The sequence below is a fragment of the Betta splendens genome, chromosome 7 (assembly GCF_900634795.4).
Source record: "Betta splendens chromosome 7, fBetSpl5.4, whole genome shotgun sequence".
Taxonomy (NCBI): Eukaryota; Metazoa; Chordata; class Actinopteri; order Anabantiformes; family Osphronemidae; genus Betta; species Betta splendens.
This window is the reverse complement of record NC_040887.2, coordinates 6,535,099-6,563,044: the sequence shown is the minus strand read 5'-3', so window position 1 is coordinate 6,563,044 and position 27,946 is coordinate 6,535,099. Positions and strand designations below refer to the sequence as shown.

The 27,946-nt window shown below is 49.6% G+C and overlaps 1 protein-coding gene across 3 annotated transcripts; it reads left to right on the top strand.

Annotated features, from left to right (window-relative positions):
- LOC114858599 (contactin-3-like) lies at positions 1-27,243 on the top strand. 3 transcript variants are annotated; one of them, XM_029156020.3, is made up of 23 exons: positions 2-620; positions 3,144-3,275; positions 3,657-3,792; positions 7,510-7,685; positions 8,838-8,933; positions 9,001-9,204; positions 10,054-10,156; positions 10,484-10,668; positions 11,375-11,511; positions 12,063-12,192; positions 12,688-12,838; positions 13,071-13,198; positions 14,224-14,393; positions 15,644-15,761; positions 18,585-18,743; positions 19,539-19,688; positions 19,781-19,851; positions 20,487-20,721; positions 21,187-21,296; positions 22,329-22,515; positions 22,599-22,711; positions 22,786-22,954; positions 23,708-27,243. In XM_029156020.3, exons 2-23 carry the CDS (start codon positions 3,221-3,223, stop codon positions 23,803-23,805), a joined length of 3,081 nt encoding a protein of 1,026 aa, XP_029011853.1. In that variant the 5' UTR covers positions 2-620; positions 3,144-3,220; the 3' UTR covers positions 23,806-27,243. The 3 variants fall into 3 exon arrangements, with proteins under 3 accessions (XP_029011854.1, XP_029011853.1, XP_055366256.1); XM_029156021.3 differs by lacking the exon at positions 8,838-8,933 and having other exon boundaries at positions 1-620; XM_055510281.1 differs by lacking the exon at positions 2-620 and having other exon boundaries at positions 2,185-3,275.
- The last annotated feature ends 703 nt before the right edge of the window (positions 27,244-27,946 follow it).

Sequence of the window (27,946 nt, the reverse complement as noted above, 5' to 3'; positions counted from 1 at the left end):
CTTCGGTTGCTGGTGCTACGTGGCGCGGTGTGACGCAGGGGGGCGCAGTTCGCCGCCAGGTGCGTCTTCCCCCCTCCTGCATCTTCCCATCCCCGCGCTGCTGCTACTGGCTGCGCCGTCGCCGCTGTACATCCCACTTGTTCTTCTTCTTCCTCGCCGTCGTCGTCGCGGGCGGAGGAGGCGCGCGAGCCGACTTGACGCGCATAACAAGTCGTCCCCGCAACAGCCCCGTTTCCCGAGCGCAAATTGTCACGTCTGCACGTGCTGGATCGAGGAGCGTAAACACGGAATGAGCAGGAGGGGGAGAGAGAGACGGGGCGACGCTTCGGATGTGATTCGGCGCAGCGAGCAACGTGGGTGTCGCATGCGTCCGCGCGTGTGTTTTGCCGCTCGGGAGCGGAGCGCCGCGGGGAGAGACGCGTTATGAGACGCGCGTGTTTGCGCCGCCCGCGTCGCGCGTCGTCTCCGAGCGGCCGCCGGCTCAGTCTCACCTGCGCCAACGACCTTGCGATTGTGACCGAAATTTTCCCGGCGACGTTTCCATGGAGGATCGATCCGTCGCGTTTCCCGTGAGGGCTGGAATCGGTTCCTCCCGCTCTCGAGACGTTTCAAGATAAGAGGTAAGACAAAAAAAACGGAAATGAAATAAATAATGAACACGCACATTTCTATATGTATAGATATTTACTGAGTTTAACGGGCCCGGATCGGCTCATCAGTTCATAATCCCATCTATATGATAGGAATTAGACTGGAGCAAATACGTGCCCTCCCAACTGCAGCCAATTCCTCCACACTGAGTAGCGATCGTGGACGGGCAGGCGTTCACCCACAGACACTTCATCCTTTCAGAGGAGTTGGCTCTTTGTTAAACTGCCGCTCCATTAGTCACATGTGGCATTTTAGCCCCTCACTGTCGTCTCCGCCTGACGCGAGAGGGAAGCTCCACTGCACCTCGCACCTCGCGGACGGACGTTCGCGGCCAAATCCACCTCAAGTGGAAATGCACGCGTGGTGTTTGCGTGCGCGTCCCCCGCGTGAATCGGCGTTCACAGCTGGAGGAACGCACGCAGGTCCGGCGAGGCTCGGGAAGTGCGTGGCGCCCGGGATCGGCTCCGTGCCCGCTGACATACTGTAAGTGGAAGGAGCTGCGCTCGCACACGCGCACGCACACGCACGTGGAATTTCTGCAACATTCGCCAGGTAATTGCAGCCCGGTATGCCACGATGTCGGCAGGAATATCTGTGATGAATGCGGCTCAGGCCTCAAAAGTACACTCCCACTCTTCCAGCTGGGCTATTTGTTCAAGCAGCGTGTTACTTGGATGCAGGCAGAGTGTGATGGAGGTGGTAGATGTCGTGATTATACATTATTATTATTTTGTGTGTGTGTGTGTGTGTGTGTGTGTGTGTGTGTGTGTGTGTGTGTGTGTGTACCATGCTTGATCGAGGGTGATTCACTCTGTAATGCTTTCTCTCTACCTTCTATCACAGTCATAGCATCATTATCCCCGAGTGCATGCTGAGAATGTGTGTGTGTGTGTGTGTGTGTGTGTGTGTGTGTGTGTGTGTGTGTGTGTGTGTGTGTGTGTGTGTGTGGAGTTTTATGTACGGGCTTCAGTTCCACACGTCGCCGTGAGGACATTTTGGTTGGGCCTCACAACTTCAAAGGGCGCCTCAGGACTGTGGCGATGGCTGGATTCAGGTCTGGGTGTCTGTGAGGCGTTTAGCTGATGGCTGAGGTTAGCGTAAGTGGCTGGGGAATGCATTATGTCTATGACTGCGGTCAAAAATCTATAAAGACAAGTGTGTGTGCGTGAATGTGAACGTGGGCGGTTTGTGTGTGTACAGAGCAGGTACATGTACGCGTGAAGCACCCAGTGTCATGTCGCTGACAGAATTCGCTAACCATGTCTTTCTTGCATTTGTAAATGATTTATCAGACGCGCACGTGGGAGCGCGTCCTCCACAAAGGCCCCCCTCACGAAGGCGAGACCGTAACGCGCGGCGACAGCAGTGTAACACCCGCCGTACCTTCCGCGCACACCGATCCTCCGTCCTGAAGCGGCAGCAGTTTGGGCCGCGGCGCCGTCGCCGCCGTTCGGCGCCGTTCGGCGCCGGACTCTTCCTGCCAATCCAATTTGGAAGCGACTGAGCAAACATGAAAGGTTTCTTGGGGGGGGATGTGTGATTTGACATCCAGGCGGGTGACAAACAATTAGACCCCCCCTCCCCCATCAGTAGTGCTGCGAGTCGAGCTCTCCACCCGGGATCAGGCCACAAATGAGCCGCGCACCACGGCTCACGTCTCCTAAACGGAGCGCGAGTGTGTGCGTCTGTGGAGGCGGGGTGTTATGTATACGTGTCGTACACAGCGAGGAGCCGGCTTCGCTGTGTAGGTGTGTGTGGGTTGTGTGACATTTAGCAGATTGGTGTTATTATCTGTGTCTGCCCTTAATATATCTTGAACACCTCTTGAAGAAATATGTTTTTGTGCCTTTTCCGCCGCCGTGTCGTCACGCGCCGCGCGTGCACGCGGTTCTGCATACGGCCCGCGCGCACGCGGCGGTTATTGCCGCCGCGTGTATGTTTGACATTTGGTAATTGCATCATTAGTCGCTCAGTCGTCTTCCGCGAGGAGCGGGTGCATTGCAATTTGTAACACATGCTACGAGCAGACAGACACTTGCCCTTGATTATGGACCTGGGTGGAATGGCTGCCTCATCAGGCTGTCTTGATTCACCCCAGCATGTGGGGAGACACATGCTGCTGTGGGTGAATCTAATTGATTGGATGGCACCCAATTCCCAGGTCCAAGTCTCCTCAGGCAGCCAGGGAGTGAATCCGTCCAAATGAAGGATGAGCTTGGGCGTTGGTCGCCCCTCTAATAGATTGGCACCGTCTTCCTCCCATATGCCTCTGGTCTCGCCCTCAGACATCTCCGGGTGCGAATTGGTCACACTGCATGCCGCCGCCGGGATCTTCATTGATTAGAAGTGTTGGAATTGGCCGAACCAGGCCCCGTGTTCGTGTCTCCACCAACAAAACACCTCCGCTGATCCGCCGCGTCGCTCGAGCGTGCGACCCAAAAAAATTGTTGTGGCTTGTTAAGTTTTACAAGCAAAACGTCTCCTCCCGCCAGGTCAAGCTCCCCCTCTCTCTCCAGTGCCATTTCAAAGCTTATTGGATGAAAGTCTCATTTGCCCTTGGCTGCCAAAGATGACGTTGCCATGGAAACAGCTTCTACTGTTATCAGTCATCGACTGTCTGACAGGTAAACCACCTTTTTATGTGAGTAATGATTCCGTCACATTTGCACATTTACAGCGGCAGCGCTGGAACTCACGTCGGCGTCAGAAGTGATGGGACGGCCCGGGTTTAGAGCGGCGCCGCTCCGTATCGACTTCCACTCACAGCAGAGACACAGTACCTTTAATCTTCTTCTTCGCTCCCCTCCGAGCGCATCCTCATCAAGACACTTTGCTTTGGCTGCGCTTCGTACAGCGTTGAAGTCCAACCCAAAGACAACGAATGAGTAAAAAAAGAGCCCGGCACACTCTTTGTCTCGTGCCCACGTGCATCCAGATGGTCAGAGGATGAAGGCGGCCTCAGTAGCTCTTTGTCCCGGTGCTGACATGTGGTACTCTTTACACAGACTGTCTGGACAGCGGGTCCTACCACGGTCCGCGATGGAGAATGGAGCCGGGCGACTTGTTCATTCCTGTTGACTCCATAGAAGAAGAGGCCACGCTGACCTGTGACTCTAAGGGATCGCCGCCGCCTCAGTACAGGTTAGAGCACAGTGGGATGAAGGTGTTTTAGTGTTCAGATCTCAGAATCGAAACAAAACCCAAGATTTTCATATGTCATGTTGAATAGGAGTCTTTCTCCCCTCCTCATTATCTCCAAATTAGAGCACATGCATACAGACACTCATTATGCCTTTACTAATTCAGGCTGACTAACACGCCGCCAATCTGCCTCTTATCTTGCCAGATAGTATCTTAGTGACACATGTAGCATCTTAATGATCGCATCCTCTCCTTTAAAAAAACGCCATGAGAGCATTGCAGGTTGCTAGACACCAGTTGGCACCAACAGGCATTGATTACAAGAGTCTTTGGCGTTCAAGCAGTGGAATTACCGCAGCGCGGCCGGCATAGATGAGCTGAATGATAGTATTACGGCCTACGTGCGCTCATTATTTCAGGCTTTTCACATTCCCCACCTAAAACCAGGTATTTTCATGCACTGATTAAAGGTGAGATGAGCATGTTTAACGTGGCGTCTTGTCAGGCTGACTGTGCCAGGCTCCGCATGCCCTCAGCACCTCTCCGGCTCCTCTCTTGAAGTGTAAATGGGCTCCTACTGCTCCCTCGCAATTCTTCGCCTTTCTCCCTCTTCCTCTCTTCTACCAGTCCTGTCACTCACAAAGATATGAGCGCTTCATAGTAAGCATACTCTAGCAGCATGGGAGAAAACCGCATCTTATATAAAAAAGCATCTCCTTCATAGCAGGTCATAAAAGCGGTGTCATATGAAAGTTTTATATTTATCTGAATAGAAGGTGACTCGTCTCACCTCTGTTTGACCCGAGCCTGTATCGTCGTCTGAAATGCTGAACTTTCTCTTTGCTCAGATGGTCAGATAACATGTGTTCGCAAAATGAGTCTCAAGCAGAGTAATTCGGTTTTGGAGTTGCTATTCAATCATCTGCCCGATATTCAGGACACTGCAGAAGAGCAGGGGCTCATCAGTGCGGGTCGAAAAGAGGTGAAAATGGTGACTCAGAGGTAAAAAGCTGAGTGCATGCGGGTGGACATGGGGTTGTGTCAACAGCCGGCCCAACCCTTTAAGTGTTCCGCTCAATACGTGCTGCATATTCTGAAGAAGTAGTGGGGTTAATCTCGATACATACAGCGCGGTGACACGGCTATCGAGTACAAGTGCCTAGAATATGGCACTCATCAACATTCAATGGCTCATTCTTGTGGAAAGTTTGCCATTATGGCCTTCATGTCTTTCATTTCCACTTAAGGGACAAAAGGATGGGAGAATTTGGCTGAAGGAAAGAAATTGTTATTTTTAATGCTTTGAGAGAAATGATGGAACATTCTTGAAGAGCGCTCCGTCCTTGAACCCGTCATTGCTCGCTTTTTGAATAGCGTTCGAAAAGCCATCGAGTGGTGCGGGCGACAGAAAGGAAGCCTCTCTCTGAATAATGAGACTTGTTAAAAATCAGTGAATTAACTTCATGTTTTTAAGAGTACTTAATTTATGTGATAGTGCAATCCGAGCCTGCTGTGCGGAGTTTTTTTTTTCCCTTTTTAAATTCCCACAGCCTGCGAAGTGTGGGAAGTCTGCAATGGAAGGTGAAAAGGAGCGCAGAAAGCATCCTTTGTTGCATCAACCCACTGGTGCCGCTTGCCAAGTGCCAATGTTTTGTCCTAATGAGAAGGCAAAGGTGGAATAATGTTGCATTATGTAAATACAATGTGACAGAGAAGAAGTAATTATGGTTAGACTGATGATAATATCTAGGATGGCCTTAAAAAACCTTTATCTTGAGCCTTCCTTAAATAGCAGACAACAGCGTTGCCTGCGATACTCTAAGATTAAACTTTAATGGTCCCTGTGGGGGAAAATGGGAAATAGCGATAGAGCCATAGTGACAGAGCAAAATAAAGAAAGACAGAAACATGCATAGAAATATAAATAAGAAATCAGCAATTGACAGGTTACATAAAGGCGTACTGTACCCACTAGCACTAAGTTAAACAAATGGCAGAGACCCGTGGTATAAATTACAGCATCATTAGATTACAGGGAAAGAACCGAAAGAACGTCATAGGAATTAAATGGCTAATAATAAAAATGTCCGTGTGGCCAAGACTACAGAGGATTTTCGAATTTAAATACATTAATCAAGGTATTCTGTAGTATTTGCCTAAACCCACTTTTGTCTGACAGCGTTTATCAATTTGAATTAACTATAATGAGCCTCATAGCACTCAGGACAAAATCTAGCGGATGTATATCTGAAAATCCATCCGTCCATTCATCTAGCTATTATCCTAAATGTCTATCCTGTTAAGGGTCGCAGTGCTGCTGGAGCCGGGCCCAGACGTCACAGAGCGAGAGGAAAAACGCTGTTGCTAAATTTAAGGAAACAACTGCATTCATCTTTTACTTCAGGGCCGTGTACCAAGACAGAGGAGGATGGTCATCACCATCAGCATTATTAACATAATCATGTTGATAATGCTTAGCCAACAATACTGTCGCCACTTTGAAAATAAAAATAAGCAGTGACTCAAAGAAGGCTAGTACGATTCAAAGCTTAAAGCGGACGTTATGAAAACCGGAGGGAGATCCCACTCATGTATATGAATGTGGCCTAGAGTAGTTTGGAAGGCTAATGTAAAAAATATTGTTAAATATGTTAGTTACTGTATGCCTTGGATTACAAGTTGCTAATGTAATTGACGAGTCTTGATGAGTACAAATGTTAGATATGGTGTTCCTCAGGGCTCTGTGCTTAGACTTATATTTTTAGTTTATACATGTTAGTTCAAAAACCTCCATCAGCTTCTATTGGTAAGCACAGCAGACAGATATGTTTATCCATAAAACCAGTCAAAACAAATCTGCTGATGAAACTTAATACTCAAATAAACTCAAAGCCAAGATATCCATTAAGCATCTGTTTCTAAATTAGGACAAGAAATCTGCAGAATGGGAGGCAGAGCTTTCAGCTATCAAGCCCCTCCTCCGTGGACCCAGCTCCCAGACTGCCTCAATCCTTTTAGGACTAGACTGAAACCCTTTCCTCTTTGATGGAGCCTATAGTTGGAGCTGGCACAGGTCAGCCTCTTAGTTCCGCTGCTATAAATTTAGATGGCGAGGTGAAGGTCCTGTGAGGCGCTGAGCTCCTCTCTCTTGCCCCCTGTATCCATTTATATGCCATCACTGCTTCTTAATAACTTAGTGTCTTCAGGATGTGCTTCTTCCCCCTAGCCTTTGTTTTTTTTACCTTTTTTTTTTTTGCTCTGGATGCCAATTGCCATTATAGGGTTTCTTTCTCTGCAGCCCTGCTCATTCCTTGCTTAAGAGGAGTTGCTGGGTTTTCTACATAATTCTTATTCTATTGCTATAAGGAAATTTAACTTGTGTTAAATATCAAAGACATTTGTATTTGATCCTAACATTGTGATTTGGGGAAAAAAAAACTTCTATTGTAGCTTTTTTTGTTAGAAAAGTTGAAGCACAGCAGGAAAATAATTAATAGAAAAAGTCCTAACTGTAAAGTTCGTGCTGTTCCAAGCTTCAACCCGCAAGCCTACAAATTCCTTGACTCCGGCACAAACACAGACTACATTATTCTTCTTCCAGTGAGTCACTTCGGTTAAGCTGTATTGTCCACTCACCTCCTGTCAGACCACCTTGGTTGGTAGGAAGGACTCTACAGTGCATTTTGCCAGGGACTGATGGTGTCTTTGCCCTCGCAGATGGTCATTGAATGGGACTCTCATAAATCTGGGCTTGGATCACCGGCGGCGTCTGTCCGGGGGCAACCTCATTATAAGCAATCTGGACCGCTACCAGGACGCGGGGATGTATCAGTGTATGGCCTACAACACTGTAGGAGCCATCCTCAGCAGGAGGGCCAGTCTGCAGTTTGCCTGTAAGTTTGTCACTCTTTTGTTTGTGGCGTAGTGTAAGTGGACAGGACATGTTTGCATTCTTTATTACCTTGATGTGAAGCTAGATAAATGCAAAACCTATAGTCATAAATGCAACCTAACGACTTCCTGCTAAGCTTGATCACAATCGTTGGTGTTTCATGGACTGAAACGTAGCGTAGGTGGCGTGACAGATTTTAATAAGCCTGAAGAAAGCGCTATTTACTTTTGCCCGGGACACGATGATAATACAGTAATGGAACGGAGAATAAGAATAGAGCGAGTGAATGAGAGCTGCGGCGCCACAACAAACGAGAAGCCAGACTGTGATGTATTTCACATCACATGAATTCAGCTGCGAAAACAGCAACATCTCAAATGAATGAACACTGAATACTTACTAGTCCTGGGCTATTCATTAAAAGTTTTTTCTCATGTAAATCGCAGCAACACGTCTTCTTACACCTTCGCTCGGTGCTGGTATCTGACAGTACCACAGGCAAGCGTGTGGTGCCCGGCCCCATAATGGCATTTAAAAAAAGCCCTTAACAACGGTTCTTTACAGCTAAAATGTCATGGTTACACAGAATAATCTACACAGCTCACAGATTGGACTTTTAGATATTTTCACCTTCAGATGAGAGTAGTCCCTGTTGTAAAAGGATTTTGCAGAGGATGCAGCAAAGTCTCAGTAAATAGCTGGATGACTGCAAACCACGGGACAGCTGAAAGCTGGTGTACATGCACTGGAGAGAGCACGTAATGAAAAAAAGCTGTAATATATCATCATTTGTAAATAATTAAACTCAGTTCATTTTCTCTTTGAGCCTGGGTGTAATGTAAGTGCGGTGAGTCATTTGGGGTCGCGTTAAACACCAACGCCACAGCTGGTTCCCACCAGGCAGCTCCCATGTTATGAAATGTATTTACTGTAGGTCCTGGGTTGAACCGTCGCTGTGCTACTTCGCAATATCCCATAAAACAAGCCGAGCTCTGTCTTCTCCGCGCTCTGTAGAAGTGCAATCCTCATGACAATTTCCTCTTCGGGCTTTTGTCGGTGTTTTGCTGAAAGCTTTTACTGGGTTCTGTTCCGCTGTGATATGGCAGATCCTGCCGTGATCCCTCCCGTCCGTGTTTCTTCTCCCCTCCCTCAGACTTGGATCATTTCAAAGTCCACTCCAGAAGTGCGGTGTCGGTCCGAGAGGGACAAGGCGTGGTGTTGCTCTGCGGAACACCCACTTCCTCAGGAGGTAAACGGAGCCCCCCCCCCCCGAGGCCCGTGCTAACGGACTAACGCATGCTTGTTTGCCTTTGCAGACCTCACGTACGCATGGGTCTTCAACGAGTACCCGTACTTTGTCCAGCAAGACAATCGGCGCTTCGTGTCCCAGCAGACAGGAAGCCTGTACATCGCCAAGGTGGAGCCCTCCGACGTGGGGAACTACACCTGCGTGGTGACGAACAGCGTCACGAAGGGCAAAGTCCACAGCTCTCCCACGTCTCTGATCCTCCGGACGGACGGTGAGACCGGCTCCTCGCCTTGATGTGGCGCGTCTTCCTTTCAGGGAACTATCAAGCACCTTGGCTTTTAAGGCGCCTTTAATCATCCCGCTCATTGTCCTGCCGGGCTGCACTACAGTTGACTCACTGAGGACTAATGCCTGGAAGTAAACAGTTGCTCCTTGAAGTGGGACAGCAAACAAAAGCGCCCAAATCTCTCCTTTGCTGACTTGGCTTTCTTTTAATTCGCGTTGCCTTTAAAAGCCTTCCTCTGTGCTTTTACATGAATTTTCAAGCTGGTTCTCAGCGGGCTGTTGTTCCAGCCCCTGTTACGCGTTCATAGAAAGAGTGCACGAAAATTGCCTCCTGGATGAATTAAACATAAGCCATACGTCGCTGGACCATTACATTGAGTGTTCTGGAGGCTCGACCAGTTAGTTTCCACTCAGTGGACTGTGCTGCAGCCGCACGGCTTTAAATCCCATCGCATTACTTTCCGATCCCGGACTTGAGTCCTTTCCTTGGGTGCTGATGGAAACAATAAAACACTAGAGGATGGGAACTGCCCACTCAAGCTTTAAAATAATGGATAAACAGGCAGACAGGCAGAAGCTGAGATTTTCAAATATGCTAAGTCTATTCCGACAAGATAAGGTTTGAATTATTCTTGGCTGGTGTTTCACTGCACTCCGCTGACTGTACTTAAGTGATGTGCTACTCGGGGTTTACCCACGAGACAGTATTTGCTCGCGTGTCTCTGATGTCTCCTCTGCTAGCGCTACACTGCTGTTGTTCGGTCCATAATGCGCGTCGCGCCGCTCGCCGCGAGTTCCGCGCCGCTGAGCGCCTTCCTGTGCTTACTCTTCGCAGGAGTGATGGGTGAATACGAGCCGAAAATAGAAGTTAATTTCCCTGACAATGTACCTGCCGCCAAAGGATCAACAGTCACGCTGGAGTGTTTCGCCCTTGGGAAGTAAGCGGGATTCCTTGAAGCATGGTTTTAATCTTTCACATTCCAGATGGGGAACGTCTGGATTTCTGTGTAGTAAACTCACTCTGGCAATTATATCAAGAGAGCAGCATGAAGCCGCGATTGGCCTGAAAGCCATGCGAGATCTCTTTTTGTCGTTTTTTTTAAGATTGGGTGAACTCGAAGCCATTCATGCATGAACGGTGTAGTGAATAGGCTTTAAGCTCCGTCAGACACTGTGCTGCAGGATCTCACACACCTGCAGCCGGAGCTGATGTCTTGAGATTTCCAATACGCGAGAGTGAGGCTTGCTTCTTCCCCGTCTCGCAGCCCCGTCCCAGAGATCACCTGGAAGAGGGCGAACGGCGTGCCGTTCCCCAGCAAGGTCAAGATGAAGTACTCCAACGCCGTGCTGGAGATCCCCAGCTTCCAGCAGGACGACACGGGGGGATACGAGTGCGTGGCCGAGAATAAGATGGGCATGAACACAGCCACCGGCCGACTGGCCTTCTACGGTACCGGAACACAACGGGGTTTACGGCTTCTGCTGCTCAATTTAAGCTGATTGTAAACAAATACACATAGGTAGAAAATGAATTGTGCTATTTTTTATTTCTGTATAATAAGCTCTGCAGGTTGTAATTCTACTGCAGGTATTCCATTTAGACATCTCTGCTTCCGGCCATGGATTTGAAAGGAAGGGAAATATGACAGTATGTTAAAATTGGACTTGGCAGTATGTACAGCGCTCGTGAATTGAGCGGTGCTTATTATAAGCATAAATCTCTACCCATGAAAATTCTTGAAAGGCTGTAAATATGTGTGTGTGGGGGGGGGGGGGGGGGGGGGGGGGGTGCAAGGAGGAGGGAAGAGACAGGGGTGATTGGTGGAATAGACTGAATGAAGGTGACAGGCCGGGGTGAGTGGAGGTGTCGGGTGAAAGCTTCCTGCTCGGTGGCGTGCGGCTCGGCGCTAATCTTGAGTTGCCACCGGCTGCTGACACATTTAAGTGATGAAACTGAGTGATACCCTACACTTCCTCCCCCCTCCTCTGCCCCCGTCTTTAAAGACAAACACGTCGTCCCCGCGCGTTTTCGCTTCCCACCGACCCGAGCTCCCGCTTCCCCTCTCGCCGTCTGGGATGCGGGCGAGTTAATCCGCGCTCCCTTTGCGATGGGCCCTCACGTTCATGTTCACTGGAGGATATTTCTGTGTCCTCAGCCAAACCTCAGTGGATTCAGACCATGAAGGACACGGCCCTGGCCATAGAGGAGAGACTGCACTGGGAGTGCCGAGCCAATGGCAGGCCCAAGCCCTCCTACACGTGGCTGAAGAACGGCCAGCAGCTCCTCTCGCAGGTACGGTGCCGCCTGCTGCCGCTTCCTCCTGAAGCCCTCATTTCGAGCCTCGGCTCATCCTTTCATCTCGGGGAAACGCACGGCGCTGTTTTTCCGAGCGCGGTCCAGAGCGAGGGTGTAAACATCCTGTCAAGGTGCGCCAGTGTCTCTCATTCGGCTCTACCTCGGCAGATTACACAGTCTTAGACAGTGGATCAGTGCGCTTCCCTGGAGACTGCTTCATCTCGCTGGCTGATTTTCATTATTCATGGCACACGTTTAAGCTCCTCCAGATTTAGGGACAATGTGTTTAATCTGCTGTGAAATACACTGTATATAGCAGCTAACTCCAGATCACCGGCTTTAAACTTAACTGGCCTTAACATGCTGCCGGTGTTTCTTTTCTCAGCGGCAGCCGGGATCTGAAAATGGGTTCCGGGCTCCTTCTGGAGCATTTTCTCCGCGAGATAACCTTGATTTGGTCTACGCCTGTTGACAGCGCCTTTAAAACCAGCCTGATGCAGCCTCTCATGTGCAAAGCAATGACTGCTCTCTTTCCTCCTCCTCCACAGGACCGCACCCACGTAGAGGATGGAGTCCTGTCCGTGTCGGCGCTGACGCTGTCCGACGCCGGCATGTACCAGTGTGTGGCCGAGAACAAACACGGCGTCATATACTTTGCGGCAGAACTAATGGTTTTAGGTGGGCTGCCATTTACTGGATCTCTGTGTTCAATCCGAAAATCACGGTTGCCAAACAATCGTAAAAGGTCATCTCACTGTCATTCTTAAAGGTTGTCTGGATTAACGCGTAATGGGGGTGAGGGAGGAGGGGTTTTGAAGGGGAGGGGGTCAAACGCATTTAAAAATATATCTTTGCTTGCGTGAGATTGTGATTCGCTTTGATCTTTTGATGTGTCGCGGCGATAGATGCAGGATTAAGAGTGAAGCGTAATCTTTTAAAGCTGTTAAAAGTTAGATTTTATCCACAGCTGAGTTTTCTTCAGAAATCAATTTGATGCATCGAAAATGATGCAAAAGGAGAAACGTCTCCCTGGTAGTGATTCGATTTTATATCTATTTAAGTCCCATTACGATTGTTGAAAACGTCGGTCTCCATTACTTTATCAGGCCGGCGCGTGCCTTGTGAGATTTGCTGCAGCGCTGAGCTAAACTCGGCTCTCTGTCTCCCCATCAGCCTCTCCGCCAGACTTCACAGGGAACGTCCTCAGAGCTTTGCTCAAAGCCAAGGCCGGAACCACGGTGACTTTAGAGTGTAAACCCCAGGCCTATCCGATTGCCAGCATTTTATGGAAGAAAGGGAACCTGCCCATCCACACCAACGACAGGTATTACCCGCCTTTAGAGCAGGCGTGAAGAGCTCCGCAGCCGCTTTCATGGTGGTTTTACACAGGGGCTGCGGCTGCATATCGATGATGATGTCCCCGGATGGTTGATATCAGAGCGGCCCCATTATTCATCCCCGCCGCGCTGCTCTCGTGCCCCGTTTGCTCTAATTGATCCACGTTGGGCCGCGCAGGCGGATTGAAAAGTGCTGCCTCTGCTCGTTCTCCTCCGTAGGATCACGCTGTCTCCGGATGGAACGCTGAGGCTCGCCAACGTGAGCAAGTCGGACGCGGGCGGCTACACGTGCTTCGCCAGGAATAGATTTGGCATGTCGAGTACGACGGGACGGCTGCTCGTTACCGGTGAGACGCTCGTTTGCACTCCACTTAGTGAGCAGGATTCGCATTCGGAGGGAGCGACCGCGCCGCGAGGAGTCGAGTCGATAACCGGTGGGCGGCCGGCGTGGAGTAAACAAACTTTGGGCTTTTTCTCCGAGGGAAGGAGAAACTTTAGGAAGCGTCCCCGACGGACTGAGCATTAGGCCTTTGCATAATTGAGCAACCGCCTGTAATTTCTCCACGTTGCCGAATCGCAGCATCAACCTGAAATGCACTGACTTGTTTTGTCCGGTCGCATTTCGCAGCGGCTGCAGAAATACTCACCCTGTCATTGTCTCTCCCCCCCTCCCCCCTCTCCCATCCCCTCCCCCCCGAGCACCTGAAACAGCCTGTTTACTGCAACAAATTAAAGTGGCCCCGAGCAGAAAGCATTAGTGAGGAGGTGTTAGCGATGCCGTTATTGTCGGACGTGTCAGCGGAGCGATAGCCCACTTCTCCCGGACTCCTCTCGCTTTTATTAAAAGTTCCGCACGCCATTGTCTGCCGACGAACCCAGTGCAGGGTTTTCTGGCCGCCCGAAACGCAGCCGGCGACACGGAGCGATAACCCGGGCGCTGATTGCTGCTTGCTCAAGAACTCGACACACTTTTTACATGTTTTTTTTTTTTTATTATTCCTAATAGTCTATATCGGCTAAGATATGAGAGCACAAATCCTCTGCCTTTGTGTACCTGCTTTATTTGATTCCGGCAGATTCATTATCTCGCGTTGCGAAGCGCGGCGGCGCTAAGCCCCATGATTGCTGTAGTAGATTTTGAAACAGTGGCCCTCGTTTTTGTCGCGGATGCACAGATCAGCCCATTACATGACGCTCTATCTGATCCGACGTCTTATTAGGATTTCAGAAGATTACTCGAGCTGTGTCAGCCTGGAGTATTAGGTCGTTTTAGCGGCGGCTCGGCTGCTCGTCATCGCATTACGCCGCCAGGGCTTCCATGAAACCTACCTTCATATCAGTAACGGCCTCTTCGCTGTCTTCTGAGCGGCAGATCCCACCAGGATCGTCCAGGGGCCGGTGGACATGGAGATCATCGTGGGCGAGAGCATCGTGCTGCCGTGCCAGGTGGCCAGCGACCCGGTCCTGGACGTGTCCTTCTCCTGGGCCTTCAACGGACAGCTCATTTCTAAAGGGGACGGCCATTTTGAGCTGGTGGGAGGGGTGAGTGACCCCCCGCGGTCTCGCACGCCTCCAGAACACCCCGCTTCATCGGCGGCGTTAAATGAGAAGGGACAGCTGGCGGTTTGACGCCGCCGTTGCCTGGCTGTAGCTGGTGCGGCAGCCCTTTTTTGAAATTCCAACGGATCCGCTGAAGCATAATAAGCTAAAAAAAAGGCGGTGTTGTGTCATTTACTCCCTTTAAGCTCCCAGTTATACTTCTGTGAATGGAAAACACGGCAGATGCTGTGTCAAAACACGCTCCAGCATAAAAATGATCATGTAGGTAATGTGTTAGTTGCTCAACCACTGTGACAGGTTGTCATCTCTTTGAGTGCACCTCTTCCACTCCAGCCCGGCTTTCTAAAGTAATCTATTTTAATTTTAATACTTCGGTTAGTCTTGAATTCTTTTTAAATCCGACTTTGACACAGCCGGCTGCACAGCTCCTCGCAAAGAGAAAGAGGATGCACGTCGTTAGAGGTGTCTTTATAAGGCATGAAAGCATCCTAAATGACAAAACGCATCGGGAACACCGTCACACCCTTCCAGATTAACCATTCTTCCTGTGTGTGTTTGACTGACAATGTTCTTATCTGAAAAGAAACTCCATCCCCAGAAGCTAGAATGTCCCCAGTCCAAAGAGATTATCAACTTAACTTTGCTGCTTCAAGGAATTTAATTTCCATAATTAAAGCATGTTGGCGCCACTGCTACAGTTTCCTGCCAAATGCCAAGAGAACGAATTCACCACTAATTTACTATTTGCTGCTCACGGGTACCCGCTCAGATAAGAATCTAGGCGGCCTCTTTTCATCTGCGATCAAGCGAAAAACCAAAACAAAAAGACGCCTGAACTCGGTAGTGATAGCTTATTTGTGGAGCGCCTCGCAACAGGTCTTGAAGGTCGCGCCGGTGACCTCTGCGAAACGCAGGCAAAGCAGAGGTATTCCACGCACAGACACGGCATCCCATGCTGTAAACGGCAAAGAGGCTCTAACACATCCAGGGTTTTCTGAAGGGTCTTTATGGCTTCGGCTGCAGGAAGTGTCTAGATATGTGTGTAAAAATATATATCTCGTAAAGTTTGGTTTAAAAACAGGCCTGACTCTCTCTCTCTGCAAAAGTCCCAGCTAAATAAAGGCGCCGTTATTTACTGCGCCCTACGTGGGCCTCGCTTCCTTCTTTAATAAGCTGTCACCGGCCCCGTTATCTTTCATGCTACGTAAAGCCTTCTCTCTCCTCCTCCATAGAGAACAGCAGGCGACCTGATGATCAGGAACATTCAGCTTTACCACGCTGGGAAATACATCTGCGTGGTGGACACGGACGTGGAGAGTCTGTCAGCCGTGGCCGTGTTGATTGTGAAAGGTAAGAGGACCTGTCTGTGTCAGGATCGGTAACTAAAAGAGCGCAAACTCATTTATTGCGATAGTACCGTTGACATCGTACAGATGTGCTTTGCTGAGAATATATAGGATGTTGTCTTGTGGGTTAGATGTAGCCTTTAAACCCCACTGGGCTATAATGTGTTTCAGTGTGTGTTTGCAGTTCAACCAAAATATCAATATCCCCATGAAAATCGTTCGCGATTCAGATTACAACGATTTTTATATCCTGCTTGTTTCCAGTGGCGCTCGCCTGATTACATGCGATGGAGGAAGCGCGCCTCGTGTTTATATCGGATGAAAGGAACCTCGCGGAGCCTGACAAAACTGTGCGAAACAATCGGAAACCAGCTATGAATTTTTTAGAATATGATTTCTTTTTCTCTTTTTAATGTCAGCTTTCGGGGGGTTGCTGCGATGGACACGACAGCCGACTGTTCAGACGCCCCGTCTGCGCTCGCTCATGCAATATGAAAACCTCCGGAGAGACGCGGTTGTCGAGGCAGACGTCAGGCAGAACAAAATAGAACAAGTTCGGTTACATTGTTTTTTTTTTGGGGGGGGGGACGTCTGTGTTGTGGGCAGCGCGAACACGCCACTGTTTCTGGTTGCCATCAATACGCCGAACGGCTTGGCAAATTGACACTACACAAATATGCTAAATGTCAGATGAGCTGAGGGATGATTTTGGTGTCAGCATTTGAAAAGGTTGGATCCATATCTTTATCTTGTGAGGGAACCCGGCAGCGATACGGCTTGTCATGCTCAAGATCTCCCAGACAAATGCCATTAATAGGCGCTTCCTTCCCAGCGCTTTGGCGACTAAGTGGAAATCAGGATGTTTCGCGAGTATGAGCGTTAACAAGGGCATGGGAATGGATTGGCCTCGTATTGACTGGAGACAAACTTGTCTGTGACTCAGATTGTGCATTATTTACACTTCCTCCTCACGGCAGCTGTCATGGACGTCTCGTTGCTTGGACGGAAAATGTTGGGAGGCAAAGCACGAAGCTGGTGGGAAAACAAGTCACGGAGGGCAGAGAGTGGCGTCGCCTGATCACCGGTGGCCGACGGTGGTCGCATGTTGATCTGAATGTCCCCTCACCCCCCGAGGGCGCTAGCGTCACGGCTGCCGCGCTAGCACCTGCGCCGGATGAACTCCGCCCACATTCGTCAACGTTGATGCAACACCGTGCAAGAATGGCGCTACGGTTGCGGCCGCGCTGCAGCTGCTTCATTAGGCGCTCGGGCCCTTTCCTAAGAGTTGCGATACGATTCACTGGGATGAAAAGAGAAAGGGGAATTTTCAAATTAAATTTTCACTTTTCAATCATTTTGTAATGAAATGTTGGGTGGTTTCTACCGTGTGCCTGGAGGCACGGAGGAGTTCGGCTGATCCGGCCGAATCGAGCCTCCGCCGTGCATCGGTGTGAAGGCAACGGCAGGTTTAATGATAAGACAACAATGTGAATAATGCAGCACTCATTTAACTACAGTACAGTTAGTGTGATTAGGACTTATGTGGTGTACGGCCTTTATGACTGCGGCCCCAGTAATAGCTGTGAGTGTTAATGGCAGCAGACGCGTCGTTGCGGTTGTGTAATATTACCCAGTGGCTGTCGCTCGGTAATTGACAGGCTGCTATTTCCTTTCTCGATTCGCTTCACTCATCTCACGGCGCCGAAGGTCAATTATAATGGCTCTTGACGTAAAAGACACTTGAGTGATCATCGGTTGGGCTTCGTTTGTTTGCTTTGTTTGGTCTTGTTGTGCGACGGCGGTGGAAAGCGTTTCTGCTGCCACTCGGTGATGTCTCTCACACACACACTCACACACTCACACACACTCACACACACACACACACACACTCCACCGGGTGGTGGTGGTGGAGAAGGTCACGTTCTGTGAAAACGAGCACGATGGCCGTTCGAACCACTTGCTGGGGTCCAAACCAATCAGGCATGCGTCTAGTTGTATTTCATCACTTGTATAATTATCTGTTTTTCGATTCACGTCGTACAAATTCATGCAAATCATGATAATATCACGATGTGGTATAATATACTCAGACATTAATTTGCTCAAGTCCACAATAAAAGCTTAGACAGTCTGTCCATATTAATACCAGATTATTTGAACACCCTCAAGACACTGACAGCCTTAGCCAATGAAATATAATTAAGAGGATAAGGAATTGATCCTTGATCGTGTGCTCCATTAATATGTATTAATGAGGCCAGTGTATTAAAGTTTTTTTTCCTAGAGCTGCTAATGAGTTTCACAGAGATCGATATCTCTGAAGCCGGGGCTTTAAGGCCAAATGTATGTGGGCAGCGTTCGAGGCTTCTGCAAAGGGCTCCTTCTTATTTAACATGTGTTTGTGCATATGTGCACGTACTGTACACGTGACGCACGAGTCCACAAACAAATGATGGCGTTGTCGTCTCAACGCGTCTCGCTGCGGCGCCGTGAGGAGTGTGGGCACGGGCGTTTTTACCCGGCGGCGCCGTCTCGCCGCTCTCCGGCCGTCTATTATTTCTGACGAAGCAGCGCGTTCGTTAGAGGAGAGAAACCGCGGATGAAGCTGAAGTCGAGCGGCGCCCGGCTTAATTGGTGAGAGGGCGCGAAACAGGCTTCTCCGCTCCGAAATCTTTTAGTCTTTTAGATTTGAATGTGACTTCCCGCCGCCTCCGCTGGATGTGTAGCATCCAGGATTCTGCACACGTCCGCGTCTCCGCCCCTCGGAGGAGACAGAGGGAGTTTTGCCCCGCATTCATCGGTGTCGCCCCTCTCCCCCCGTGACCAGGACCCCCCAGCCCGCCCGAGTCTGTGGCCGTGGAGGAGGTGACCGACAGCACGGCCCAGCTGACCTGGAGCCCCGGCAGAGGCAACGGCAGCCCCATCAGCAGCTACGTCATCCAGACCAGGACTCCCTTCACCGTGGGCTGGCAGAGGGTTAACACAGGTGGGCCGGGCTGCGGGATCTCATCTTGGAGCTCAAGTGATGGTATTCAGATGATTCATGGCTCCCCACAGGGAAATTTCTTATTTCTTACCCCCCCCCCCCCCCCCCCCCCCCTCAGCAGGGAGGTCAGAGTGTGGGGCCAGCTGCAGAATGAGGGCTCTGGAAATTGCATGGATAGATAGAAGATTTTACTCTGGAGAACCGGCGGCCATTGTTGCTGCTTTTATGTGGTCTCATTTAAAGAATCACTGGCGCTGGCTCGGTCACATACAGAGTCCTTTTCAGCAGCTTATTGTAGCTTACGTCTGCATCGATGGCATCTGGCTGCTTCCTCAAAGGCAGATTGTGTGAATTGATGCAAATGAAGAAAATGTAGTTTTCGTTTATGAATATGTTCACTCCCAGGACTACTACTGGTGCAGTATTTAGACACACAATACATGATGTCTCGAGTGCATCTGGCCACAATCAAACATAAGCTGCTGATTTGGTGTAGAGACATCACCTCTGACCCAGAGAGCACTTCATCCTACTCCCCTCAGGTTTGCTCATCTTCCTTTTTTCGATCTTTCCTCTCGTTGTTTGGGTTTCTCCAGCCCACAACTTTACCGTTGTGTCTCATTAGCATCATTTCCAGCAGTAGCGAGCAGCTGCTCACGAAAGGCAGAGATCATACAACCAACACCCTCGGTGCTGGTTTTCCAGTGGTTTTCCAGGCTGCAGGGTCGGAACGCTGACGTTCCCGACGCACGGGCTTGTGTTTACATGTGTGCTTGGCTTCTTTTTCCCCTCCAGTCCCTGAAGTGGTGGATGGGAACACGCTGACCGCCACCGTGGTGGACCTGAACGCATGGGTGGAGTATGAGTTCCGGGTCTTGGCCAGAAACAGCGTTGGCGTGGGAGAACCCAGCCCGGTGTCGGTCAAGACCAGGACGGAGGACGCAGGTAAAGAAAACGCTTTGAGATCATGCAGGCTTCTTTTTAAAAGCCCGATGGGGTTCCTGTATGGCGGCGTGAATACGGTTTGTGTGTTGTAGTTCCCGATGCAGCGCCAGGTGACGTGGGCGGAGGAGGAGGAAGTAGATCTGAGCTGGTCATCACATGGGAGGTAAGTCATCAGTCTTATGCTCCAGTCTGCTTCCGAAGCGCCTGCACTCACTCCTTTCCTTTCTTAAGTGAGGGGCTTAATATTTCTCTGTAAATCAAAGCTCCTGCTCCGTTCGACCTGTGGCTGTCATAAATTTTGGGTAAATTGAAGTCTGGCACCGCAGTCGTTGTAATTTCTTAGTTAAAGAGTGTGTATGGAACGCGGCGGCGATGTATACACAGGCAAAACACCGGATGTCAGATTTATTGTCATTTATGAGGCTCGGATGTCGGATAAACGACTGTTGCTCTGCCAAATCCACAACGTTAAAATTGGGCTGAAAAATAATGTAGATACTGAGGAAGCCGTTAGGAGGCTAAAGCTAAGTCATTATTGGAGTTTTCTCATGTCATTAAATGCAGAAATAACTTCTCATTTTAATAGCTTCATGGGTGTTCTGTAATGAGCTTTGATTCTTTTTTTTTTAGACGGCATTTTACTGCTCATTTTCATTTCGTCAGGTGGGTCACAAAAGCAATTTGTGCGTCGCGCTCTCGCGGCACGGCGGCAGTGAGCGGTGATTCTCCTCGGCCTCGGTGAGCGCGCGTGGTGTGTATATGTTTTAATATCGCTATAGTTTTGTGTTTCACTCCCAGCCCGTCCCCGAGGAACTGCAGAACGGTGAGAGCTTCGGCTACATCATCGCCTTCCGCGCCTTCGGCGACGCCGCCTGGACCCACGTGGCCACGTCGGCGCCCGGCGCCGCGCGCTACGTGTACCGCAACGACAGCATCGCGCCCTTCTCGCCGTTCCACGTCAAGGTCGGCACGTACAACAGCAAAGGGCAGGGTCCCTTCAGCCCCGTGGTCACCATCTACTCCGCAGAGATAGGTACAGGAGCGAACACGGGGGGCACAAAGCTTTTCTCTCTCCCTTTTTTTTTTTTTTTTAAATGGACAAAGATCATGAAAGTGGTTTCGCTGCATCCAGTGGGCAGAAAGCACTCGACGGATAAAGAGACACGCGGGAAATAAATCAGCAGAAATGGGTCTTTGGACGCATTTATGTAAGAACACACAGCCTGCCGCTAAATATCACCGCTCTTCTGAATGGAGTGAGAACCGGTTGGCATTTGGATCCATGTTGCCTCTTAGCGCGCTGAAAAGAGGGTCAGCCTGTAGTGCGGCGCTGGTCGATTCACCAGCGGCGCCCGCGTGGCGGTGATTCACCCGAGCGCGGATCACCGAGAATGTGGCTCAGTCATAAATGCCCAGATTCCGAGAGATTTGTTGTGCCTGTCTCTTTGCTCGTCGGCGGACGGCGGCAGCGCTCAGTCTCCTGTTGCCTTGTTTTCAGAGCCAAGTGGGATGCCAGCGGGGGTTTGGGCCAGAAGTGTCTCTGCCTCGGAGATTGAGGTGAATTGGCAGGCGCTCTCCTTCACCCCTGAAAGGGTTCTGGGCTACGAGGTGCGTTTTACTCTTTTAAATGGAAATAGAAGTCGCACAAAACATAATCCGAGCGCTTGTCATCGCCCCGTTGTACCTCAGAGCCATCGCTTCCAGAGCCGCGCGTCGCCACGAAAGCGCGTTTCAGCCGAGCCAAAATTATACTGCAGAAAATATGTAAAGGTTGTTTTTTTTAAGAGAGCAGAAGGAAATTGCCTGCCTATATGCCTTTCTACGTTACTGTCAGTTATGAGATATCCTAATTCTTGCAGTCCTCGTGCCAGCGCGGCGCTGGGAAACGTGTTTTAGTAATGACGCCGAAAACTGCCAAGCGTCGGGATCGATCCCTCGCCTTTCACATTAAACTATTGCATTTTAAGTTGATTGCAGTTTCTGTTCTACCTTCAGAAACTGGGACAGGGCTGATTGTCTCTGCCTGAGTGCTTCTAGCGGAATAATCAGGGTGATCAAAGGCCTTTAATTTAAGATGTTGTTTTTCTTTTCCACAATAAAATCTAATGCGTTTTAATATTTCCGCCCCTTGAAAAATAAGCTTCGCTGCCGTTTCATATCTGAGAAATTCAGCATCGGCCGATCCGACTAACAGCGCCTTACTTGCAGTGAAGCATAGTGTAGACAGGGTGGGGGTCATAGCATCTTAGCTCATGATTGGTGCGTTAAGCTGGGACTAGTAACAACAATAAATGCAACGGACACTGAAATGATTACACAATAGGTCCTCTCAAAACTCATGAATGTTAATTTAAAGAATTAAATTGTTATTTCACATTTGCATTTCATATTTGAATGTTCAAGCTACTGATTAACCCTAGAAGTCTGCTCACAGTCCTCACCCCAGTTCCGCCTGTCAGTCGCATGTGTGTCGCACCAGAGCTTTAGGAGCCGTAAAAGAGCATTAGCAGTGTTTCTAATCCCCTCTTCAGAGGCGACGCCCACAGGCGCTCGTTGAACAACGCCGCGACATCAAACGCGGCGCCGCGCGCTTTGTTGTGCCGCGCTCCGCTCCCTGACTCCCCCCCCCCCCGCCCGCAGGTGGTCTACTGGGAGGACGACACCAAGCCGGAGACCATGGGGAAGGTCCGCGTGCCCTGGAACCAGACGGCGGCCACGGTCAGCGCGCTGGCGGGCAACACGCAGTATTTCCTCACGGTCAGCGCCTTCAACACGGCGGGCACCGGGCCCTTCCTGCCCGCCATCAACGTCACCACCAAGAAGCCCCGTGAGTCATGGCGTCTCGCACCGTGCGGGAGAAGTGGGGTTTGCGTCCGTTCTGATGGAATCATATCATCCTTGTCCCTCCAGCGCCGTCCCAGCCGCCCCTCAGCATCGAGTGGACGCTGGTCGGCTCTCAGCTGTCTCTGTGCTGGGAGCCCGTCCTGGCCACGGAGTCGGAGTCGGAGGTCACAGGTTACCAGGTGGGTGCCGCCGCCGCCGCCGCTGCCGCCGCTCGCGCCCGCGTTCAGCGAGTGACCGCGTGTTCGTGTCCCAGCTGTCGTACCGGAGGCAGAGGCACCGGGAGGAGAACACGCTGACGACGGCCAACGCCACGGCGGAGCTGACGCTCCCGGAGGACGAGGACGACTACGTCATCCGCGTGCGGGCGCTGAGCGACGGAGGCCTGGGCCCGGCCTCCGACCCCGTGCGAATCCACCAGCTAAGTACGAATGAGGCGCTGTTCACACTCACTCTGACGCGTAGACAGAGCAGCAACTTGATTTCTATTTTTAAGTAATTCCCCCTCGTGTAAATGAAGTCACTTAGCGCTTTTTAAGCCTGACGGGGACGTTTTGTCCTCTGTTGACTCACCGTTACTCGCGTCCCCAGCTCTTCCCGGCTTCTGTGTTGCTGAAATATGCAGTGCGATCCATCTCTGTCGCAGAGGTTGACTTCCTCTTTCACTAGATGCTATTACTGTCCTGTGGGACTCCAGGGGGCTCCTCTCCTGCTCTAAATGCTAATTTGCATTGTTGATATTCTGTGTTGAATCGCCCAAAAAAAAAAAAAAAAAAAACAGCGGTTGAGAGAGATAGAATTCCTTGCTGGCTCTTTCCTTTTTTAAATTTCATCTGAAACACGGGCTGGTTTGGTCCCAGAGATACTCTCGGGCTGAGCTAAAGTAAGAGGTGTGTGCAAAATGCATCAGCAGGCAAAACTGCGCAGTGTTTGTAGAAAGCGGTCGCTGGGAAAGCGGAGGGCAAACGAGGTTCAGGATCGCTCTGGCAGAAAGGCTTTCCTGCTGTACTGCGTCAGACTATTACAGGAGCTAATTAAGTCATGAGTGTCAATGAATTCCTCCGATTTGTGTCGGTTCTAACCTCAGCTCTGTGTGTGTGTGTGTGTGTGTGTGTGTGTGTGTGTGTGTGTGTGTGTGTGTGTGTGTGTGTGTGTGTGTGTGTGTGTGTGTGCTCCAGGTATGAGCGCCCGAGGCTCCCGGGCCTGGAGCGCGGCGACCCCCCGCCTCTTCCTGCTCCTCGCCGTCGCAATAGCAACGTTCAGGTCGACGTCGTGACACAGTGACAGACTCTAATCTGTTTCCAGCGCTCAGTATTGGGTTTTTTTTGTTGTTTTTTTTTCCTCCCTTGCATTTCTTTCTTCTCTCGCTCTCTCTGAGGCCCGTACGACTTGGCGGCGTTGGTCTGCGGGTACGAAGCTGCACAGCGGTGGCGTGTGACACTTAATTAAAAAAAAACACTGTAGATGCTTTCGCTTTTCTTTTCCACGAGGGTCTGTTTTGAAACTCTTACAGATTGGGAACAATGCTCCATTTCAACTCCTTTCTTTGACTCCAGAATGATACAGATGCCTTACTTCCATTCATGTGCCAAAGTAGTTTCCGCCTTCTTGTTGTTATTGCTTGGATAGCGACTTCTCTCTCACGGTTTCATGTTGCTGAATGTGTTTTGCGGAGGACTGTGGCAGGTAGTTTGTTTTTTCTTCTCATTTCTTGGTTTACACGTTCATTCATCCATGCCTGTGCCTTCGGAGACTCGTGTCACTTCGACATTCATCAGCGATTCTTAGGGTTCGAGAGCTGCAGCCATCCCCGTCTTTACATTAGCCATTAAAAGCCGGTTGTGTCCCAGATGAAACTCATAAAACAGCCTCGGGTGCCAGTGTTGGCCATTTACCTTTTAACATTTCATTGCGAGGCCCTGAATGCACCACGATGGCTCCTAAAGGCTTTAAAGGCTCCCACCAGTTATTGTGATCGCTCGCTGATTGATGGATGGGACTTAAGTCTGCATTTACAGAGATTACATTCGCCCGTATGTGAGGCAGCAGTGGGAGGTTCAGCCGGTGAAACATTAATGCAGGAACAATCAGTCAGTCCACACAAAACAATTAACAGCAGTCGATTAAATCGTTTATCACTGATTCCGGCCCCTCGGAGACGAGCACGCGCCACTTGTAGCTTTTTAAATGTACAGTGAGGTAGAGGCTGCACCGGGTGGACGTGGACGTTGCAGTTCATTCATTTGCCTCCGTGGAAGTGGAAAAACGCTGCGTTGTTCAATGGCCAAATGCCAACAAGACCATAAAACACACCAGTCCTTCAGCTGTTCAGGAAACAGGAGGTTTGTGCAATACTAGTCACAAACTATTCTATATGAAGTCTATGAATGTAGGCGGAGGCAGGTGAGAGCGCACCTTGCTTCAGTCGGAAACAAAGAAAGTCCATTTTAAACTCGAGCAGTAAACTTCACAAACAAAAACCAAAGAGTTGGCAGAAAACGGCCCCAAACGCGCAACGGCAGTCGCTGCAGAACACAATCAGTTAAAACCAACAAACACGAGCTGCGTGGCTCCATCAGCGCAGATTATCATCTCGTACCCGACGTCCGCAGACATCAGAATATTAAAAAGGAACATTACGTTCTCACAAAGTGTACAAACGCTAAATCTCTAATCCACATGGAGCTCCTGTCACAGTTGTTCTTTTGGACCCGGAGGCTCCGTGGCAAACGCACAGACGCGACGGTGGGAGAGTGCTCCGGTCCACGGTCCGTCCGGTTCTGATCCCAGGTTCTACACGCAGAAACCAGAGGGAGATCGTCTGGAGGTGGAGTTGAAGCGCGCGTTGTTCATTAGGACTCTGACGTCACTGCATTAATGCTGAGTCAGCGCTCATGTTCTTCTGGGTTTAGTTCAGACACTGAGTCAAACATGTTTTCTGACCTTCTAAGAGCGGTTCACCAACGATGAAAACAATCATTACCCGCCGACGCGCCCTCCTGATCTGGGTTTTGCCCTTCGTTTTGTCTCGTCATCGTTTTTGCTTCATCCAGCGCCACATCATCCCACTTCTCAGGTATTCTCACCTGCTTCGCCCACCGCTACGACGGCAGGGGCCGATAGATCAGCGGCCTGTCAGCGCGCCACACAAAAGTCTATTTAACCGTCCCACTTGACAAATGGAAAGTCTGATATGTGCCACAATTTAGCAGACAGTAAGACTTCATGATGAATTAGAGCAGGCCTGAGGGGCTTGAATGGGAAAGGGCACAGGAGTAATGGCACTAATGACATCCACACGAGACTAATGCGTCAGGATTTTAAAGGGGGGGGGTCTAAATCAAGACAATCCCATCAAGATGACACAGTGTGTGTGTGTGTGTGCGTGCGTGTGCGTGCGCGTGCGTGTGCACCTGGTTATTACCCTACGGTGTCACAGATGAGCGTTCTCAAGAACACCTTCAGCTACTAAAAAATAATTAAAGCTCGTACTTCGCCACGGTTCAGGGTTTCTGGCGACTAAATCATGGCGCGAGCCCAGTATGAGAACAAAAGTAACGTTGAGGAGCTGAAATGTCCGTGCTCTTTTTTTTTTTTTTTATTCCTTATCAAACTCCGGTGAATTGCTGGTGCGAAAGAACTAATGGGGGGAAGAGCGGGTCCGATGGTCGCGTTCGCACTGACACAAGGTTTCCTCCTCCTGCTTAACTTCCTTCCAACCGTCGTTGACTCCTGTTCTGTTGTGTCTGTGGCTTTACACGTGTTTGACCTGTGCGCATCCCTCCATCGCAGAGCCTCATTGTTGAGCCGACAAATGTTTACACGGGAGATGCATCTTTATGGATGGTTTATTGATTATACGAGCTGAAAACATTACTGTTTATGAACTTGTGTCTTGAGTGCATAGAAGCATTGTCCATCTTTACTTTATTTTTTGTAACGTATCAGTACTGTGGAGATGTTTATTGATTTTAAATGAGATTTTCTCTCTCTCTCTCTTTGTTTTTAAAGTTTGCTCTGGTTCCTGAATGTTTCTTTTTTTTAATTTTCTTTCAAAAAGAATCTGCACAAAGGTCAAGTGTTGCTTTAAAATAACAATTAAGAGCCAGTGTTGCTTTGAGACCCCCCCACCTCCCCCGCTTTCTTCATACAGTATATTGTACACACTGCGTGTATTCTGTTGTGATTTCGAGCAACGCCTCCAACCAGGAGAACAAATTGTAGTGTCCTACTTCCAATTGCAATTCTCACTCGCCCGAATATGAAAAATACATGAGCAGAGAGTAACATTTTCTAGCAGCTGCTATCACACACAGCCTTTTGGTGCAGTGACACAAACGCTACCTGTTACAAGGTAGTCAGCCGGTGCACGTAGGAGCATTCTCTGCTGGTACTTTTTGACTTTTTATACCAATGCGACTTTGCAGTTTTCTTGCTACTTCGAAGACGTAATCCCAAAACAATCGACACGTTACCCAGAAATTCGCAATTAGACAACGACAACCAGATCTCCGGGTGACACAACGCTTGGCCTTTCTGTCGTGACTCCTCGGTATTTTTGATGTCCAGGTGATCTCCGTGAGATCGTGGCGGCAACGTTTTCACATTGAAAAGTCATCAGCTGATCTTGATACGCTGAAGCTGTGCATGTATGATATCGTTTGGTGCATTCGTGTTTTCTAAATGAGGGAGTTAATAAAAACAAGTCACTGGGGATGTTTGTCGTCTTTTTCCTTTTTTTTTGCATTATATGTGGCACATTGTCATTTTAGGCATCAGCGGTTTTAGTGTCTTTTACTGCAAGGAGAGTTTGAGTGGTACCTTGGGGCACCATCAATGCAATAAAACGCATAATATTATGAAAAAGCATATAAATGAGAGTAAATGGCAGCAGTAATGTCCTATTCAGTCCATAAAGAACACGTCCACAAAGCTTTCTGCTGCATATACTAATTGTTTCATTATATAATAAAACCTGTTGTCAGGGGAATTGAATGTTTTGAATACTAACATCATTTGCATTATCAGCTAATACCAGCAATGTGTAACGCAGGTGGCTTCGTGCCACCATTAGCGCGTGTATCTGGCGATCGTCAGCCACTCGCCACTGAAACAATGGAAGGACATGCAAAGTTGCTGTGAAATATTGAGTGAGTCAGTGTTGCGGAGATGCTTTTAAGATAATAGGAGGGAGAGGGGCCTGTGACGAGATCAATAGCTAGGGGAAGTGGAAAAAAGAGAGGTTTGGCTCCGCACACGCCGCAGATCATCCGTAATGAGCTTGCGTGTCAATACTTTGGCGATGGCTTTCCACATGCTATTGACCACCGAGCCACAAGCTCAGGCTGCGTTAGTGTCTTTGTGCGTCGCCCTGCAATAAAGAGGGCGTGTGCATGCTTAGTAGATGCACCTCTGCT